Here is a 20,951-nt window from a genome sequence, read left to right as displayed (position 1 = left end):
GAATTTGTAATAACAGCACATCTCTGAGTTTCCTCTTCCACACTCACCCCAGCTGTCTGAAAAGAAGTTCCAGAGGTGGAAACAGTGACTGGCAGGAAGGGCTGCATGTGTTAGGGCAGCACTAACATTATGTATGATAATGACAAATACAGTGATGTTTAATTCAAACCTGACTGCACCTGTGAGGTTTCAAATATTCCAAAAAAGAGCTGGTCCAAGCAGGAGGAGGTATAAAATCATAAAGTGTACCAAGACCCTCTCATCATCACTGTTTTACACACACACACACACACACACACACACACACACACACACACACACACACAGAGATACACAATGGTCACTGATTGAATTACTCTTAAATAAATTAGTCTTTCTAAATTAGACTTGGGAATAATATGTTCTGTTGAGACTAAACTCTAAATTATTCTTGTGGGTGGTCATGGTTGTGTAACAGATGGGCTACAACTCGTATGAGCTCTAAAGGAACAACAAGCCGCCATCATTCACCTTAACTCCAAATAAAACCAATATTAGCTCAGCAAAGCAATTCAGTCATAAATCTCAGGTAAGGCTGTGTTTTTCTATATTAGTCAACAAACTCCATTGAAATACCAAAACCAACTATGTGTTCTTCTGTCTCTCAATATTTTCTGACTTCCCTTTCTTGATGAGGCACTCAGCCCCAGGTAAGCTCGTTCCTATTGAGGACGTAAATCTTCTGGCTACATTGGCAATAACTCAAGATGATAGAATTTTTCTTATGAAGCCTCAAATCAAAACCTCTCCTCAGAGGACTGTTATAACACAGAAAACTCACAATACCTGGCAGTGGGATGACTACATTTCCAATTCAGATCTTTTCTTGGGATTATTTCACTTTTAGAGGTTATTTTGTTTTGTAAAAACAGCCAGCCTAATCCCTCAAGACACAAATGTTGTGTATTTACAGTTTCTGTACGTACAATACTTTTGCATAACGACTAATAATTATTTGTAGGAAGGCACTTATTTATCACCCAGACATCAGTATTGGAGGATATTCGTCTAGTTGACTGCCATCGGCCTACAGCAGATAAGATGACGTTCACTGATGGCAGTGGCCGATGTTTTCTGTAGTGTCACATCAATTTTGCGCAGGATAGAAAGCAGAGCTCCAGACTAATGGCTTCCAAAAGAAAGAAAGCATGTTTGGAACGAACAGAAATCTTCTCCTGGGCTCCTTTGGGCCGAAAGGACGCAGTAAACTCACTATCAACTTGTCAGGGGATGCACCCTTTTTTCCCCTGATAACGCTACATTGTGAATCATAAATCTGTCTTAAAATCAGTCGGAGGAAAGCTACTTAACATGAGCTGTTAGAGTCAACTAACTGCTCACGGGGGTTGCATTAAGTTACACTAGGATGCATTCAAGCTCTACTCAGTAAAAATGAGTGTTGGGCGAAGGTTAATTAAATGTTCTTATGATGTGTTCAAATGTAATCTTATAAAATGTAGGTTTTGCCGATGATGTTAAGTCCCATGCTTTTATGGTTTTCAATACTAACTTCAGCTTTATAGCTTTATATTTCACTGTCCTAACCTTCAAATTTGAGAGAAAATAGTATATCCTATTCTAGACATTGTCCATACACTGCGGTTGAGTGATGACTCACACCTAGTATACCGTGTCTCTCTCATGACTAAAGAAATAAGGCGTCAATACTCAGCGAGACTTTTCAAGTAGCTGGAGGAAAATGGGGGTGAAGGACAAGAGCTCGATGTAGGAGAGGGAAAGATGAGCGGCATCACTCAACATCCAGATTTAAGAGCAAAACTTTATAAAAACACTCTCAAGCACTTGCAGATGATGGCAGTCGATTATATGCATCTTGTTCAGGGGCCAAATCTGTACTCTGCTGGCCTCACTCTTACAGGAAATTAAAGCACTGATATGTAAAACTCTGAAATTGACTGCAGTCATTAAATATTCACCAGCACACTGCACATTTGCACTAGCCGGAGACAGTCCTTCACAGCAGACTAGTGGAATACTAAAACTCTTTTTTACCCCTCAACGCTAGCTTTTGGCAACAGAGCCATAAAAAACAACAACAAATTCATCCCGAAATGTGACAGGAAAAGAACAAACGCCTCACTGAATTTCACATCGGACACAGTTCAGTTTATGGCTGCATCAGTGAAGCCATTTTACAATTCCACAGTCCACATCTCCACCACTAAATGAGAACTCAAGTTGATTAGCTATATGAAGGTACTGTAATTAAAACCTAATGAGCAACAGATGCCATGTTAGCAGCCTCTCTCTCCATCTTTACTAACAAGGTGGAGAGGTAAATCAGCACCTCTGATACCTATAAGTGATGGGCACAAACTCTGCACGGATTGACTCTCAGAGGGGCCTAATGAGTGAAGAGAAGCCAATCAGACCAGTAAGAGACACAAACAGCAATGCTTGTATTGATATATGTAGACAAGGAGTCATTAACAGCAAAGAAAAGCTGTAGACAATAGACTCACCGTGTGCCATCGGCTTTCCAGCTGACTTTGTATGGATTCTGCTCCAGGAAACGAATGTTTTGTCTATCCATGGAGACGGGCTGAGCACCAGGGAAACCAGACCTGCAACAACAATCAACACACACACATCTTATATTTGTCTTTCTATCCGACATTCATTCATTTGATCACAAACTCCTACCACTCTGACCTCCAGTAATGATTTATTTAATGCCAAACTCTGCCCAATACATGCACTTAAGCTAAGGAGTCTAAACCTAAAAATATAACCTACAATCAATAACAAGAGCCTCTTACAGTGAGCATCACAATGCTAAGGATGACTCAATTCGCCTATTATCCTTAGACTCAAAAATAAGTGCGCTTACATGGACAAGAATATTCCGTTTATGAAGGTTATCCTGGTTATGATCGTATTTGGGATATGGTGTTTAAATAAGCACAGAGTACTTTGGTTTATTCCGTTGTCTGTAAAAATAAAGGGTGTAGCCTCTCTGACGTCACCCGTTGGTTTGTGTTTTCCTGTTTTGAAGCCTTGAGTTCAGTATTCTGACCGTTGCCATCTTAGTTCTTTGGGGACCAGAAGTGACCGTATTTGGGCAAGAGTTTGGCGCGGTGGAGGACCGAGGGGTGGATTTACCCTCTGAGAAACCGGGGGCTCTAACACCAGATATCCTGTCACTCAAAGCATAGTTACGCGTAACTTTAAGCATTGATAAAATGTAAACAGGTGAGCTATAAAACACTTCACCCCCTGTACAGTCCTCTCTTTCTTAGACTAATATTACTTACTGTGCTATTTTGAAAGCAGCTATGCTTCACTTATAACACTGTCCTCCACTTTAAGTCCATCCCAGATCTACCACCACGTAGGACAGGGGAGCCATGGATCAAAATATGAAGCCTCTTTAACATCTTAAAGACAAAAGCCAGTTTCTTCTTCACCCCAGAAGGGAGAAACTTACACAGCTGACATTCCTGTTTGGGAATAGCCATCAAAAACCATGTTAAAAATATTTTCAGGGGTGCACAAACTTGTCAATTTAGGCTGGCATAAGTGGAATGTGTTATTTTGTTTACCAATTTCGAATAAAGTGAAAAACCACGCCCCACTGAAAAGAAAAAAAAAAACAGCACTGTGCCAGTTTGGTTTTTAAGTGCACTTAAGTGCTTAGGAGTCACTATTCTGCACTCAGGAAAGGCACTTACTCTTTGCTAAAGTCACACTGTGGTTCTTTATAAAAAGATTCCATATCCTACTTTTTAGGAAGATTTTTGTAAGATTTTGAAAGGGGGAGAGAGGGGGATGACATACAGCAAAGGTCGGATAACAACCTTGGAGTGCCGGCTCTAACAAGTGAGTTATTAAACACCCCATGAAGATTTTTTTCTGACACATAAGTTAAACTTCATGACCTCACACAGGTGCATAAATCATCTCTTTGGGTGTTTGGGTTACTGGGGTGATAATGCAGTGCACAAGTGCAAAGTAGGGTGCAACATCAAATTTTGGTTCTTAACACTCTACAGACCTCAAGAAACAAAACTGAATTAGGGCCCTATGATTTCTGCAATGCAGAAAATATGGGTGCAATTCTAGAATTTAATAGTAGCAATGGAATCAGCTGTAAAATGTTTTATTATTGTGGCATTCACCAAAATGTGAACGTAATCTATAATAATCACAGTTTCCCCTACCATTATAACCCTTTTTTCACAGTGCCTAAGCCAAATGAACTCTCCACTGTGAGTTTCACTGAGGGCACGGCTCAGCTCCGCCGCGCACACCTGCAGGGCACGCCTGGTCGCTGCCAAGACTTTGCTGTGTTCTGCCTGAGTCTGTCTTCAACTTTGGCATCAGCAGGTTTTATCACAGAGATGCGAGTGTGATCTAGCTTGATCGCAGTATTTTTTCCTGTCAGCTAAACTGGGTCAAATCCTGTCCTCTCGTGTGTCTTGGGTCATCCAGAGGCAGCGTCTGATGATTCTGCATCAACCAAGCTATCGCTCACATCTCTGTGGTCAAGCTGGCAGCTGCCACTTAGGTTAGAGTGCACAGTGCACCTGCAGGCCTACTCTGACCTTTGGCCTAAATGCACTGAAACCGAACAGGACACACGTATGACTATGTACTCCTTTCAAAATAATATGCAAATACTATTTAAATACTTACTTGGAGAAAAGATTAATTAGATCATATTCACAGGAAGTAGAAAACACATCATCTGCATCCCTTATAAAACAATAAATTGCGACAAGTTGTAAAGGAAATTTGCAAAATAAAATACTGTAATGTTGCTTTACATTCCCTGACATTCAATAAAATTTTGAATATTATTTTTTTTTTCTATACATCCACCACATGATTACACACTGTTTCTAATGAAAAAAGATCCTTGAATTGTATGATGCAGAATTAAGAAAAATTGAAACAGAAAACACAGAATTTGAGAAGAAATAAAACAGATTTCATAGGGCCCTTCCTTAAGATGCATTTCAGCTTAATGCTAAACCATGTTTTTGAAAACATCTGAGGTGAGAAATATGCAACTCAGTAATAGAGTCTCGGTTCATGATCGTTCATCGATGCTTAGTTTTAGTCTTTGATCTTCTGGTTTTTTTGGGCTCTGATTTCACTGTGCAGAGAGCAGTTTGGCGCCCACATCCTGTTCACACACTCTTGCTCTTGTTACAGCTAAACAGGGCACTATAATACGTTTCTGGAAACATTTTAGGAAAGAAATAGGCAGTGCAGTAACTTCATCAAGATTTATATTAAATCAGCACTGTCTAGTTTTACCATTTGATAGGATTTCTGTCAGAGTTTGGGAGAGAGAGAGGGGTGGTTAAGTCTCTTGATCCAGCTCTACTCTCTTTGCATCCACAGTGGCGGCATAGATTTGGCAATATGAAAATGTGGAAGTACAGCCTGTAGTTTGAGCCTGGAGGAGGAGGGATATCTAGGTACTGGGAGGATGGAGGGAACTACTACCACAGTTCATCTACACGTACTACCCACACTGTTTTGTTTCAAAGTTGGTTGAAATTCAGCAAAGTATCCCTTTATTCTGAAAGTTTCAGCATTAATAACTAACATTTGGATCTCATTATATCTGCAGACACCAGCTCTTGAAGGTATTAAAAAAACAACAATTTTGGAAACAGCAGGAAGTGGAAATAGCAGCATGGACTGTTTCTTCTGCTGTGACAACACACAGCAGTAAAGTTGATGCGCTGCAGCTTCTATAAAAAAAACAGCTGCAGCAGCATATTTACCCGGAAAAGAAAAATCTATTCTTGACTCTGCCACCTGTCTGAAAGTGTCAACATCTCAAAAAAATAAAAATTGTGATTTACGGCAAATGAGTCTCTCACAACACAGCACACCCACACATATGTGTGTACACAGACCCGCGCAGCTTTCCACAGGGGTACGAGGAGAGTAAAGGGAGTTCTTACTTGTCCCACTCGGCCATCCCCTGACACATTCTTTGGATCTCTCCCAGTTTGGGTTGTGTGGTGACCTGTGTGACGCCTTTCACCGTGATGCCTTCAAGGAATACTGCGCCCTGAGAGGAAAAGAAAAAGGAGAGAAACAGAAGGTTGAACTTGGCTTGAATTTAAAGAGACATTCATACCCTCCTACACACACACGAGAAAAACATTTTAAATCCCCGTGATACTTCACAAACAGCTGCTGCTTTGCTTTATGAATCCCTGTGTGCTAGGAATATTATAAATCCTATTTTTCTTTTGACCTCGCCCCTTTCAAAGCCACCCTGACTCTAATTATTTGATGAATCCACCTCATAAACCTTGTTCCTCTGCGTCATCTCCCAGGGAACTCGACTTGTGTGCCGTCTCTCTCTTCACCCCCTCACTACCTTCACCCCTATACTCCTGTTAATGCGGATCTCTGCTTTGACAGAAACATTGACGACATCTGCAGCACTCTGCTTTCTACTAAGAAAGATTCATGCTCATCACCTCATTTCCTAATCTCAACCATTTCCCTTCTGGCATAACCTTTTCCTCCTCACTCTCAGTCTTGCTAACTGGTATAATATGATAATACGAGCCAATTTGATCAGAAACAGATGTGTTTCGATAATATATGTCACCCCGAGTGCTATTAGTGCGTATGTTTTTAGTATGAATGGCAGCAGTGAGAAGAGAAAGCCCGATCAAGGTCATATAAATCTTTTTCTCCATCTTTCAACATAGAGAGTTTTTACTCAGTCTTTTGAAGGGCTGAACATGTAATTGTAACAGATTACTCAAAAAACAGTTGATTAAACCTGAAAAGCATTAGTGGAGAGAGGGCAGGCAATATGGCCAAAATCATTATTATAATATTAATGAAGATATTTTATACATATTATATATCATGTTGAATAATTCATTTTTTAAATCACATATAAAAATACTAAGCAACAAACTGTCTTATACTTTAAACCTTTACATTAAACTGAAGAGTATTCTTGTGTATTGGCGTGTCTATGCAGGAGATGTTCAGCACTGTAATGAATAGTCAATAAACCAAACAATGGGAAAATACTAATTTGGCAAACAGGATGCAAAATTAAATTTTTGTTCCCTGCCCAAATTGCTAGTGAATGCTTAAATTTTAGCAGTCACTCAATAGATAACCAATGTTTTTTGGGCCGTTGAGTGAAGCAAACTTTGGGGGGGTCTCTTTGAATCATTTTGTGTCCCCTCTCTAAATTCATAAACGTTTGGGGGTCTGTAAGGCTCAGCAGGAGTTCTGTTTTCCCAACACAAACTGTGGCAACATCTATTCCAATCCTCAGAAGAAAACTGATCAATCTGCATATGTATGATCCAAAGTGGCAAAGCAGCATTTTTACTTTTGTTTCATCTAAGCAGAGTTTATGACTGTGAGTAATGACTCCAGCCTAAGGCTCTGCAGGCATTGTTTGAGTTGATGGCGTGCCACCTTTTTTCTACTTTTGAACAGAATTTATGATGTTTCTTTTCCTCACAGCCAACTGGCTGCAAACCAGTCTGAATCTGAGGCCACTCAACCAAGAGACAGTACTTTTTTAATGACAGTGAAGAAAAGCAGTCTATAAGAGTTACTGCTGCCGCTCTCTTCTGGCTTCTTCCCTCTAGACCTGTCCACTATATAACTTCACAATTAGACTGGGCTTTACTCAGTTTGTCAGAGAGCTCTGTGCAATAATATATAATAAATATTTACTATTGCCATTTTTATATAATTGTATTTGTACAAATGTTTCACACCAACAAATCTATGTTGTGATTAACTTTCTACTGTTAAAACATTGTTACTGCTGCCCTTCAATTGGCTCTACACTGACTGAAATGCTGGTGATACCATTTGAACTGAGCTTCTTTAAAATACCCAATTAGTCCGGGTGAGAGCATCAGCTTAATGCAAACAGAAGGAAAGCTCATTACATACAGCTGGGGATACTTCAACGCTTCTAAATTCACCTTTAGCTTTAACAAGGGTCAACCTCCAAGGACTACAAATGAAGCCAAAGTGGAAGTGAAAAAAAACCTGCAGTCCATCGAACGGCACTCGAGGCTGGCTCCAGAAACGAGTCAATCGCTGTAGACCTCCATGTCAAAATCCCCAACTTCACAGTAGAAATAAACATGTTTATAGCCTGGTTCAAAAAACAGTTTTGGTCTCTACAACTAATTTAAACATTCATGACAACTGTATGGGGGGTTAATTTTTATAACTCACGCGTATACATGATGAGGCACAAAGTTACGTATATAAAAGAAAATGGCTGTTTGACACAGTCGGTGAATCAGATCCATCCCTCGCTTCAACCTAGAATGCAGATATTCAGTCACTTCTAGCTCCAAAAAAAACCCAAGATGGTGACGGCCAGAATGACGACCTTGAGGCTTTAAAACAACAATCCACAAACTGATGGATGTCATCGCAGTAGTTACGTCCATTGTTTAAACTGTCTATGACCTTTACATGAAAGTGGGATTATACTTATGCATTGAATCTACGACATAGGCTCTGCGTAGACACGTGCCCTCCGCCATAGCCTGATGTGGACCTCCTGAGGAATGTAACTACATGTCACGGTGACGCAGATCTGCATTTTTATGTTTTTACTTTTATATCACTGATGACAGACGATAAATAGTCAAGAAAAGCCCTGCAAAAGCATTTTTAGTCTTGTGTGTGATTTATCCTGGCTTCCCAAGAGTGGAGGTAAAGTCCACCAGCTGCTAGGCTAATTTATGCGATGCAAAATGTCATAGGCTTATGTCAATAACGTTGGCATAAGCCATTAGCACATCAGTATCAGACATAATCGCCTTGTTGACCGCCTTCTGCCTATCGGCAAATTAGATGACATTCACTGATAGCAGTGGCCAATGTTGTTCTGTTGTGTCACATCAGTTTTGCGAAGGCTAAAAAGCAGGGCTTTGGACTGACGCCGTCCCGTCATCCCGCAGACAATAGAAAAGATGTTTCAGATAAACATCTTTATTTGGCCACCAATGGCACAAAAGGATGCAGTAAACTCACTATCGACATAACAAGGGATGCACCCTATTGTTTCTCTAAAAAAGCTTCATTGTGAACAATAAATCCTTGTTGACATTAGCAGGAGCAGAGCTAGTTAGATTTTAGCCGCCAGTTGTTCTGATGAACTTTGTACTGTTTAAACACTGCTGCTCATTGGCTCTACACTGATGAAATGCTGGTGATACCATTTGAACTGAGCTTCTTTTAACTAGCAATTAGTCTGGATGGGAGCATCAGCTCAATGTAAACAGAGGGAAACCTCATTACATGCAACTAGGGATGATTCAGTGCTTCTAATTTCATCTCAGCTTTACATAAATACATGGAGACGGCTTTTATTAAATCAAAATTATACCTTCGGCGGCAGAAGAGAAGATGGAAAGTGTCATTTTCTCTAAATCGGAACATCAAATTTACTGGATTATTACATATGGTTGAACATAAGAGCCTCATCACTTAGAGGAGAAGCTTCCCTGCAGACCCTACATCACCCTGCATGAGGTCCATGTTAAAATGGAAGAAATGGATTTTCTACTTAACTGTCCATTTCCTGGAGCGCCCTGAAAGTCTCACCAGTTTTAGCTTCTCTTTCTTCCGTTTGCCAGGCGCCAACCCAGAGGAGCTGGGGCCCGACTCCTGGCCAACAGCGTTACCGTCGTCATCTACTTCCCCATCGTCGTTGTCGTCAAAGCACCACTCAGGCAGCGCAGGGGCAGGGGGCGCGTCGTCCTCGTCACCATAGCGACGGAAAAGCTCTTTGAGGTACTCTCCCTTGTAGATCCCTGGGGCCCGGGCCTGAGAGAACGAGGCCACAGCTGCCTCGACGCTGATAAGAGGCAGGGAACACAGACAGGGCATCTTTTAAAAAGCTTTATTTCTTATTGTTAGTATTGCTTTTTTACCATTTTTATGTTCTTTATTTACCATATGTCTCATCTGTTTATCATAACTAGAGTAACGGAGATGAATAATCAGTTATGACTATTAAATTTTGTTGCTTTTTCATATCTTACACTATAACAGTAAATTCAATTAGGGCCAATTTTCATTACACAACACAGTACATAAACCTGATAGTTATTTTCTCAATCTCATTTTGTCTTTAGTGAAAATAGCAGGAAAAAAAAATCACAGTTCCCTGCAGCCCAAAGTAGAGCCATTAAAGGTCTTGTTTTTCCAAATAACAGTCCAAAACTCAAAGATATTCAATTTTCGAAAACATAAAACAGAGCAAAGCAGCAAATCCTCACTGAAAATAGGAACATTAGGCAACATTTAAATGATTGTCAAATAGCTGCCAATTCTCTGAATCGACTAATTGTTTCAGCTCTAAATGGGTTTTTTGGGGGTTTAAACTCTGTGTAAGACAAAACAAGCAACTTCAAGGGGAAAATCACCTCAGTTAAGATTTCCAATGTGTTGTCTCCATGGTGTCAGAAAGTTCAATCAGTTTTTGTGAACATAAGAAACTCTCTCTCAATGCTAGAAACCAGACAAGTAAATCTCAAAACTTGTGATGTAGTCAAAGATTAAGTCTGGAGCTGCTCCACAGGCAGTGAATGGGAGACTGATTTTGCCGACATACAAAATGTTTGTTTTTGTACCCAAATGAGCTTTATTCTATTGTGTTCTCAGTTCTGAAACCAAAAAAAATGAATTTCATATAGACTGAATCACAATGTTTATTTCCAATAACTTCCCATTAAGAAAAAAACAGCATCATGTACATAGTATTTAACAGTGCTGAGCAAATGTGGGCTATGAAAATGAGTGAAAGAAAATGGTTCACTCTTTCTGTGAATCCGGGTACAGGGTAACACTTAAGAATGGAGACGGGCTCTGTTTTTTCAGATTTCTATCTTCAAAGAGCAAAACAGCAACCGTTATTCAAAGCGGATACCTCCAATTTGTCTAAAATGCACGTTTTATTCTTTCATACCTCATTAATAGTAGCACTTACGCTAACGATAGGTTGGAGACCTAATTTACCTGTAGGGCCACAGACTAAAGAAAGAGATTAAGTTTAACTAAATCTAGCTCTTAAGTAAGGTTTACACTTCTGCGTTGAATATATGGCAGAGGATACAAGTCTTTGCAGTGCCTGTGTTTTTTGGCTGATTACAATACCGATACATCTACTTTTTCCCCACCTATTTTAGTAACCATCACGTCAATTCTGGAATTTACATCATATTATGCATGCTCCTATTGGACTGTCTGTCTTAGGCCGTAGAAATAATATGTATGAATTCAGAAAATGGGCGGAGCTATCCTTTAGAAACAATACCTTGGCACTATTTTCAATAATAAAAATAATCTTTAGTTGCAGCCCTTACCATAACTCACTTCATATTTAGGGCAAATATTTTTCAATGACTTGCCACACCAAAAAAAACATACCAGCGTTCATAGTAAAATAAACTTGCAGTAGATGATAATGTACGAGGGCTGTAAATGCTCTCAGAATATTCATTACACAGGAAGTAGAAGGCGGTGGGAGGGTTTTATCCAGCCTACTTGTCGACAGCTTCCAGGGATTCTGCCTTCTCAGACTGCTGCTCCACCTCTGACTAAAGACACATCCTCAGCCTCCCCTCTGCTCAGCTGTCGTAAATTATTTCACATCTCTGTCGAGGGGTGACGAGCTCGGTCACCACTAACCAGCCTGCTTCTTTGTGAAACCTATGTTGGTTTGAACTGACAGCGCAACCTCTTGTGCCGTCACATATACAGAAAATATCAGGAGAAGACGGAGATTATCAGCTGAAAGACGCTGACAGGGGTGAGAGACTCTGAAAGCAGAGTAATGATGTGAGCCACCAGGAGTGTACTGTGGTGTATGGTTTGTGTTGTCATGCTAGACAGCTGTGAAGATTGTGAAACTGCACCCGCAGCGGTGTGAGTGATTGGAGGCCCTTACCTCCAGTCCATCTTCTCCACAAGGTACGCACATACCAGAAAGCCTGTCCGGTTGAAGCCATGCGTGCAGTGAACACCTTCAGGAGAAAAAAAAGTGGCAGCACAGAGGTTAAAAACTAAGATTTGCATGTAAATTGCATCTTAGACGTTTAGATATTTGTTGTATAATGTGAGTGTGGCATCAGTATTTATTCAGCCCTGTGTTTTAGCACAATCTTATCCTGTGTGTTCCTCTCAGAGATCCTCTTTGAGATGTACTGAATCCATGTTTTGAGCGAGGGCATCGAGTCATGAGCTCGGAGACTCCCAAGCAGATCCCTCTCTCCTTAGAGGGGGGTCCTGCCCACATACCCACTTTAAAAACCAGCCACACACCCACAGAGGAGACCCGCAGATTGTTGAAACAGCTAGAGAGTGCATGTAGAGGGCTCAGGAAAAGCAAAAATCATCTCTTTATTTTGCAGTAAATTGTCTGTAAAGCGCAGTCTGCCTCCCTGTAGGCACAAAAAGCCCCCTGAAGATTTTTGTCATATTTGTTCACCACTTCAAGAAAACACTCCGCTAAAAACAAATCCAACAAAGTGACAGACTCACAAACACGCAGGTGCACAGCCAAGTTCAAACTACACAAAATAAAAACCATCCCACTCTCATATTTCCCCAGCAAAGGAAGTTTGCCCGGCAACGCCAACGCTAATGAAGATGAAATGAACCAACGTCAGAGGACGGGGATCACTTTAACCAGCCCAACTGTCTAATTTGGACATGTGTACCACAGAGACAACAAAGCCTAATCACCAGCTGGCTAAAGACAGGACATCGCTGAGATGACATTCACACATTCTGCTCTGATGTTTGAGCACAATTTGATTTACAAGGCAGGCAGCAGTTAGAGCAGACCTGGACGGGGTTATCGGAGGCTGGAGCGAGGTGTAAGAGAGCACCCTGCTGTCAATACTGTGGAAGTGCATCTTCTGTATAAACATGCCCATACCCTTAGGCAAAAGTCACAGCAGAATATGTCATTATTAATTAATTAAATATTTGGAAATTAAGATCTACAGAAGGGGTCTTCAACATTTTTCAGTCCAAGGACCCCTTATCTGAAACAGAGCGGAGCAGGGACCGTCTACTGTACTGTATAAAATTGAGTTGCCTGTAAACTGGGCTAACAATAATATTTAGAGCGGCCCAAAGTCCAATGTGAAAACATAACTTTTTATCATGCATACTATGCTAAGATATTACTGACAGATTCATACATTTATACATTATATTTTACTGTTAAACATATATGTGGAAAGCACAGTGAATCCTTAAACAGCACTGTATCCGGGGATGGTTACCTTGGTGACTCTGTTGATCTAACTTGCAACAAATTACAAAAGATTACTCAAACGAAGCAACATATTATAAGTACTTGGGGCTACTTCAGGATTACTCAAAATTGTCTTGCTGAGCTCATTTTTCTGACACTTAAACTTCTATGCAAAAAAATGCACATTAGTGTCCTGGTTGTAGCTCGCTTTCAGTTGAAAGATTCCAAAAGAAAACTGTTGTCAAATGGACGCATGCTTGCATGTCATGCAGTTAGGACACAGCATTTGACAAATAAAACAAACAATTTCAGTAATCTCTTCAAGATATCTATTTTTAAAGACAGTAACTACATTTAGAATACCACCAATTAAAATTGTAACAGAATACAATTACTCATGTTTTTTATTTCAAATATCACACTTAGTTACTTGTATTCTGTTACTCCACAACCCTGCTGGTGAGTGTCCTGCAGCTTGTTTATCCTACAGCCCAGTATAACCACGTTTCTTAAGATCCGTGTCGCACAGTGTAGCTTGCACTAAACTTATAAGACTGCAAAAATCTCACAGTCTACAGGCTTAAGGCGGATGGAGGTTGTCAGGCAGAAGTGGCCGGTTTGAGTGAAAGCCCGCCTGTGTATAGTGTCTGCAGCTTCTTAGTCAGATCCACACCTCGCTCCTCCACAGCGGCAGCCTCTCACCCAAATATGTTCAATTCTGGCTCCAAAATCAACAGCCAAAATGCCAAACTTGAGGCTTCATCACAGAGTCTACAAACCAACGTGTGACGTCAAGGCAGCTATGTCCATTATTTTTACAGTTATATGCTTCAGACACATTTTGTTTTGAAAGAAAAAAAAACTTTCAAAAAATGATCAAACGGTAATTTGACGGCCCCACTGTAATAACTCTAAGGGCCCCCTATTGAAGACCCAGGATCTAATGACATACATCTCATACAGGGTTTCCCGCACTTTCATTCATTTGTTGCAAATATAGTTACTCATAGCACCACGATCTCGTAGCGCAGAGCATACTGTTGTCACAGCCGGAGCAGCAGAACACAAGCAGCAGTGAAAGTGGATCTTAACTGTTCATTGTGCTGGTCTAAAAGTTTGCATTCGCTGCAACACCTCTTATTCATCATCTGATAAGCTCTGACGGGATGAACTGATCAATTATCCACATCGTGACTCAAGCGGCTGCTGAAGGATAAAAACAACGATAGAGAGTTTCACCTGCACTGCGTTCTAAATTTAGTGATGAGGCACAGAATTATAAAAAATGGGGGGGACACTCACAAGATTTTTTTAAAAAATGGGAAGTTTGCTGACACCATCCCTTTTTAATAGTTGTGCTTGTTTGTTTAGCAGTTTGTTTTTTCTTTTTTTTTTTGGTTTTATAAGCACATTTTTGTGCCTGGGCGGTTCTGTGCTATAGATAGTAGTGACGAGTTGATGGGGGGGTGGAGGGCAATGGGTGAGGGCTGGGATAAAGATGTGTATGAGGTTTTATTCTAAGGAGGACATTTTATTGTGTAAATATAAATCTCTCAGTGCTCTCTGGTGGACAAACTACTGCATGTAAGGGTCCCACGGTTTTTAAATAACCTCAGCCCTAGCTTGGCGTTTCTGCACTGTAATTTCATCTTACTTATTGGCAGAGTTACACACTGATACAATACATCTCTAATAAGGTTATATCGGCTGATATATCAGATTTGAACGAGCTGCAAGATTTATCTGGAGATGCGTCACTCAGCTGTGTTGGAAACTTTTAACACATGCATGAAGAGCAATCAGCATTCACTAATTTATATCTCGACTCGTGTTAATATCCAGATAAATAACAATAAAGTGAGTGATGTCAGACACACCATAACTACAGTATTTACATGAAGTTAAAAATACAATACAGTTGAAACAACAGAGCAAAAACCTGCCCACATATAAACATCTACACAATTTTCCCTTTTAAAGCAAATGCATTTAGTCAGGGTTTATTGTCTGCTGATGTCCTTTCACCTCAAAATCACCTACACAGTGTTCACAGAGAGAAAAGTGTTGTTTCTCATGTGAAACTCCTACACTTAAAAAAACAAACCAGTGTCGTGCAAGTCACTATGTTGTTGGTTTTCTTATAAGGAGGTTGGTGCACTTTTGGAAATGTACAAACGCAACGTGACACATAAGCGACCCCTGAGACAGCCAGTTAACCTCCAGCTGCTACATGGAGCTACTCTGTGACCATCAGCAGAAGACTGGGTGTACGCTGTCTGATGTTTACGAGTGTAAAACATACATAGTGGAGAAAAACAAAAAGATTGTGAATATCTTTAGAACAGATAACATGCTGCCTCTAAATCATTTGCATCAGTCTAATTTTAGAGTAAGCCTGCTCTCTGCTGGAGAGATAAGGTGATGCAACTAGTGGGTCAGTTAAGTCAAATGTGGGAAATCCTTTGCCTATCAAGGGCCATTTCAATTTTTATGAAGTGCTCTGAGGGCCATACTAAATTTAACACACATGATGCAACGATTATAGATTTTGATTGTATGAAAAACCACAGTTATCACTGTTTCACGATTATTACAAGTAAATTACACTCCTTCACAAACTCTCAAAGCATGCATTCACAAACTCCATTGCATGAGGTTTCAGCTTCTTATCTATTAATTCACTCGCCACAAATCTTGTCCTCCTAACATCGTGTCTGTCAGCCTGTGGTCTCGTGAAAGCTCATTGTTGGACACCACAACTCCGACGAAGAGCGTTCATTTTATCAAAACGCATTTGTCCACGTAACTCGCCCAGTTTAGCATGTTTCGAGCTGACTTTTACTTCGACAAATAAATAATCGTTTGTCCATTTCTCCTGGAAAACGTCTCATTCTGCATCCACCTTCCTTTTTTTGGCACATGTCATAACGCATACCACCTTGTCAATCAATCCCCAATGTTATCGAGCGATGGCAAGTCACCTCACGTGTTGTGTTCACTGACCCTGAACCTGACTCGGACATGAGTAATGTCAGTGTTGTCCCAGAAAAGTATTTTTTTTGTTTATATTTATTTTCAGAATTGCGTGGCGAGCCGGATCAGATGGTCTCGTGGGCCGTACGGTTCTGCACTCAATGAACAACATTACAACGCAAATGTTGTTTCACAAAACACATCGAAAACGTCTCATTCTGCATCCACCTTCCTTTTTTTGGCACGTCATAACGCATACCACCTTGTCAATCAATCCCCAATGTTATCGAGCGATGGCAAGTCACCTCACGTGTTGTGTTCACTGACCCTGAACCTGACTCGGACATGAGTAATGTCAGTGTTGTCCCAGAAAAGTATTTTTTTTGTTTATATTTATTTTCAGAATTGCGTGGCGAGCCGGATCAGATGGTCTCGTGGGCCGTACGGTTCTGCACTCAATGAACAACATTACAACGCAAATGTTGTTTCACAAAACACATCTAAATTAAAGGTCCATTTTGTAGCTTTTTCCAGCCCCATCTCCTCCTCTTCTCCTATACAATTCATTCAAAATAGCAAATATGTTTGTTAGGGAAATGCAATTTAATGTAAAGCAAACTGCGTTTCCATTAACATAATTAGGGAAATCTTGCAATCAGTGAACCTGGCAAGTCACTTTAAATGCTGAACGTATCTGCAAAGTGTTCATTGACCATGTATTTCAATTGTTTTCCACCAAAATAGGCAATCTGGCAATACACCATCCACTTGTAGTAACTACAGATTTTTTTGTTTTATTTTTACCTTTTATTGATATTTAGCCAAAATCACAATTTGTGTTTGTATGTACCCATCAATAAATTAAAGAAATGTTGTCTCTGTACATAATCAAAGCAGCAAATACACCATCACTGCAACTTGATTATGAATGCAATTTGTACAAACTTAATTTGTAGGAGACAAGGTCACTTTTAAAGTACAACATTATATAGAGAGAGTTTTGATACTATTTCATGTCTCTGGAAATTCCAAAGTATTCAAATTTTCAATATCAAAACATGTTCAAAGTCAGATAAACATCTCTGACTATTAAAAGAAATCATTTTAAAAAATAATCTACAAAAAAACAATCAGCTGTGTTTCCTTACCTATCAGTTCTGTGGGATTCTTCTCAATGAAGTGTTCACAGAGTCTGATGAACATTGCAGTCGACTCTTTTGAAGGGCATTCTCCGTGACTAGGAAAAAAAAAAAGAATGACACTGATATTAGTACTTTACCACTGAATGGACTACAACTTACTATTAGTTTCATGGCACTAAATTTACTCGTACCCTTTACACTGAACCTTTACATATTTTATTCCTTCTTTTTCGATGTCGTTGCGGTCATAAAAGCGTGTAGTGTTCGTCAAATCCACAAGCAAACCCATTTTCACCTGAGAAAAGACAGCAGAAGACACAGTGAGTCATGTTTTTTTTTACATTTCAAAATGTTACTCAGAACTTTAGAGTGTATGAAGTTACTTACTTTTAGACTTTTTAAAAAGTTGGACAGCATGCTCGGATGAAATCTGTTTTCCTCTGCAACCTGGTCATCATATCTGGGACCTAACATCGTTTTCATTGGCAGGAATTTACCTATGAGTGAAAAAGAATTGGTAATTTACATGTAACAAACTCATGGTCCTTAGTAACACTTTGTAGTCTCAGTAAGGACCACAAGCTGATGCACTGATTTGTTGACTTATGTGTGGACTCAAGCCACATGAACTATACCACCAAAGACTTGTGACTTCACTTGACTTTGAGCCTTTTGACATGAAAATATTGGATACCTTCTCCACCAAGACCAAATATTTAAAAGTAAGTTATTTAAAAAGTGCTCCACGGTACAATTCATTTTCCTTCATTTCCCATAACACTTTTCATTCCCAGCAACTATGAATTCCCCAGATCCACTTTATTTGAACCAATCCAACAGCATCCAATCAATTTGTCAGAGAAAACAATAAAGACCTAAAATTACATTACTCAGAACCATCTGAAAAAAAATAATACCAAAAATAATTTTTGGTACAAAAGTGATGCAATGGTCAACAAAAAACTTTATGTGTGTGTGTGTGTGTTTAATTATTGTTATTCTTATTATTATCACTCAGTTGTTATAATGGCTTAATATTTGTTGAGGGTCACATTATGACCTCCTTAAGACTCAAAACTCAAAGTTTAGAGTTTAGGATTTGACTTGGTCTTCAAAATCAGTCTTGGTTTGGGATTTGAATTGACTTTTCCCATCATGACTTGGGAATGCAAAGACTTGAGACTTACAACTGTGTGTCACACCTCTGGTTGGCTCACCTAAAGCTTAACTGCTTTTGCAGGGTGTTTTAATCCTTAATGGTAGTAATTAATTCTGCAAACACATAGTCTAATACACTGTAAAATGCCGTTGATGACTACCACACTTTATCGTATCAAAAAATAGCAGGACCATCACAAATCAAGGACTCACTGTGGTGAGCATGAAATATCACACAAATAGCATTTGTTGGAATAGCTATGGTGGTTGCTATCCAATGAAAATCTGGACGAATCCGCGTATACTATAGCTGATTTCTTAGATGTAAAATGTGATGTGAGATCCAAGTAAACGTGCAGTTACACATGGCTTTAATAGATATCTACCACTACGCAGCATCAGGCTCACCAATGCTACAGCCACGGTTTGTTTTGACACGTGATGCTTATTGAGCGAAGCTAGCCAACTCAGTAACACTTGTCAGGTGCACTTTTCCTTTAGAGAATAAATGAATGAAACAAACCGACAAACTCAGTATTGTTCATTATTAAATTGGAGTTATTAACTAGTAAAAGCACTCGTGCCTAGGAGGGGCTGGGCTTGAGCAGCCCATTAGCCACAGGTGCAAAGTTAGCTAAACAAAGCGCGCCGACTACAGTATCATACCAAACTCCATTGAGAAATATCGCTAAATAAGTTGTTCTCGTTACAATCGGCAAAATATACCTTCAATTTAAAGACCGTTTTCAATTCTGTGGTTTATTAATATCACACAGTAACTCTGCATCTAAGGCCACACCAACCATCGCTTAATTTACATAAATATCATTAATTTGGATTCAATTTTTAGCCAACGCAACTATATTATGATGGTACCCTTGCTATTTTTGTTGTCTGAAAATTAACAAAAACAGCTAAGAGATTTGTTGTGTCTGAATGTTAAGAAGGTAAAAACGCAAATTGTAACATTTTAAAAAAGACACCCAGTCATGTTCGACCAGCCCCAAGTTGCACCAAGTTAAGAAGCAGTCCCTAAATTAAGCCGGTTAATCTAACGTTATGTCTTGTTTTCTCACCTGCCACAGGTTGTCCTCTTCTGGGACAATTCCGCCACCGAGGAGGGGGTCCGTTGTGAGACATATTCAGAAGAGGCTTTGGTGCAGTAAACCGTTGATTATAATTATAGCCTTGTATTACTGGCTAGCCTGTGGCTCAGACCGCGGTGATCCCCGGCTGTGGTTCACCCGAGCACCGCGGATGCAGGCCCCCTTTAGCTACTGATTTAGGAGAATCATCCAACAACTTTATGCCCGGTCAACTATATGACGGGCCGGCCTGAAATTACACGAAACATAGGTTATTGAGACTCACGGCTGGTTAGCATCCCTAAAACGATTTTATCTTTTCAGCGTGTTTTCCTGAAATCCAGATAGTTAGCAGTTAGCTAGCATAACGTCATTCAATCTCCCAACGAGCTAGCTAGCTTGAGCTAAACTAGCTACCCTCCTTCTTCTGGTTAATGTCTGTAGCTCAGACGGCATCCCGCGCCACACTGACACCTGCAGGTGTGAACGAGGAAATTAACCCTGTTTTGGAGAAACTTAAGCAAGAATGCTTTCAAAAGAATTTTTTTGAATTTATTATTTAGTATTTATTTTTAAGAATTTATTTTAGGTGTGCATTTCTGTTAGCTGTGGCTGTTTGTGGTTAGCTGTGAATGAATCGCTGTAACAAATTTAATTTCCTGCACAGGATTAATACAGTATCTATCATGGTGCAAAGAAAAAGTAGAAAGAGAAAATAAAGAATAAAAAAAATACACAGTATTAAATAAGTACCAATTGCATGAGAAAATGTGCTTAAAGTAAATATGTACTAAGAACAGTACTAAAGATGTACCAGAGTAAGAAAAGGCATTAGAAAAAAAACACATTGTGTCTATATATATATATATATATATATATATATATATATATAATGGTTTTAAGGTTTTCAGGACATTTCTTTCCAAGTAACTCATTGCCTTTTCCTACATTTTCGGAAAAAAATCAAATCAATTTTCTTAGGTCTCAAAGATGTAAACACATGTGGAAGGTGACTGCAGCAAAAGAAAACTGATGTCGATTTAGATGTTAATGAGTTAATGCAGCGTCCTTTGAATCCTGGGAAAATTGGCTTGATTTCTTTTAAAAATAAATGAAAACAAAGCAATGAGCAACTTAAGAAATGACCCAGAAATTTTCAAAAAGAAAGCAATAAGAAAAAAAAGAAGAATTTGCTAAAAAAAAAAAAAAAAAAAAAAGCTAAAAAGAAAAAAAAAATACCCCAAGGAAATCATCTAAAACAGATGCTTAATACATCTGTCAAATAAA

General features: G+C 39.5%; 1 protein-coding gene across 1 annotated transcript in view; it reads right to left on the bottom strand.

Annotated features, from left to right (window-relative positions):
• Window positions 1–20,086, bottom strand: part of rngtt (RNA guanylyltransferase and 5'-phosphatase) — a 119,340-nt gene extending 99,254 nt beyond the window's left edge. The window contains exons 1-8 of the mRNA XM_042503191.1: window positions 19,656–20,086; window positions 17,809–17,918; window positions 17,613–17,716; window positions 17,428–17,516; window positions 11,990–12,065; window positions 9,643–9,895; window positions 5,982–6,091; window positions 2,523–2,624 (exon numbers count right to left, since the gene is read on the bottom strand). Of these exons, the coding sequence (XP_042359125.1) occupies window positions 2,523–2,624; window positions 5,982–6,091; window positions 9,643–9,895; window positions 11,990–12,065; window positions 17,428–17,516; window positions 17,613–17,716; window positions 17,809–17,918; window positions 19,656–19,719 (908 nt within the window). The 5' untranslated portion in view covers window positions 19,720–20,086. The remainder of the gene's footprint in view (window positions 1–2,522; window positions 2,625–5,981; window positions 6,092–9,642; window positions 9,896–11,989; window positions 12,066–17,427; window positions 17,517–17,612; window positions 17,717–17,808; window positions 17,919–19,655) is intronic.
• Between the last annotated feature and the right edge of the window lie 865 nt (window positions 20,087–20,951).

Source organism: Plectropomus leopardus, chromosome 16 (genome assembly GCF_008729295.1).
Source record: "Plectropomus leopardus isolate mb chromosome 16, YSFRI_Pleo_2.0, whole genome shotgun sequence".
In the NCBI taxonomy this organism is placed as follows: Eukaryota; Metazoa; Chordata; class Actinopteri; order Perciformes; family Serranidae; genus Plectropomus; species Plectropomus leopardus.
This window is presented reverse-complemented; position numbering and strand designations above follow the sequence as displayed.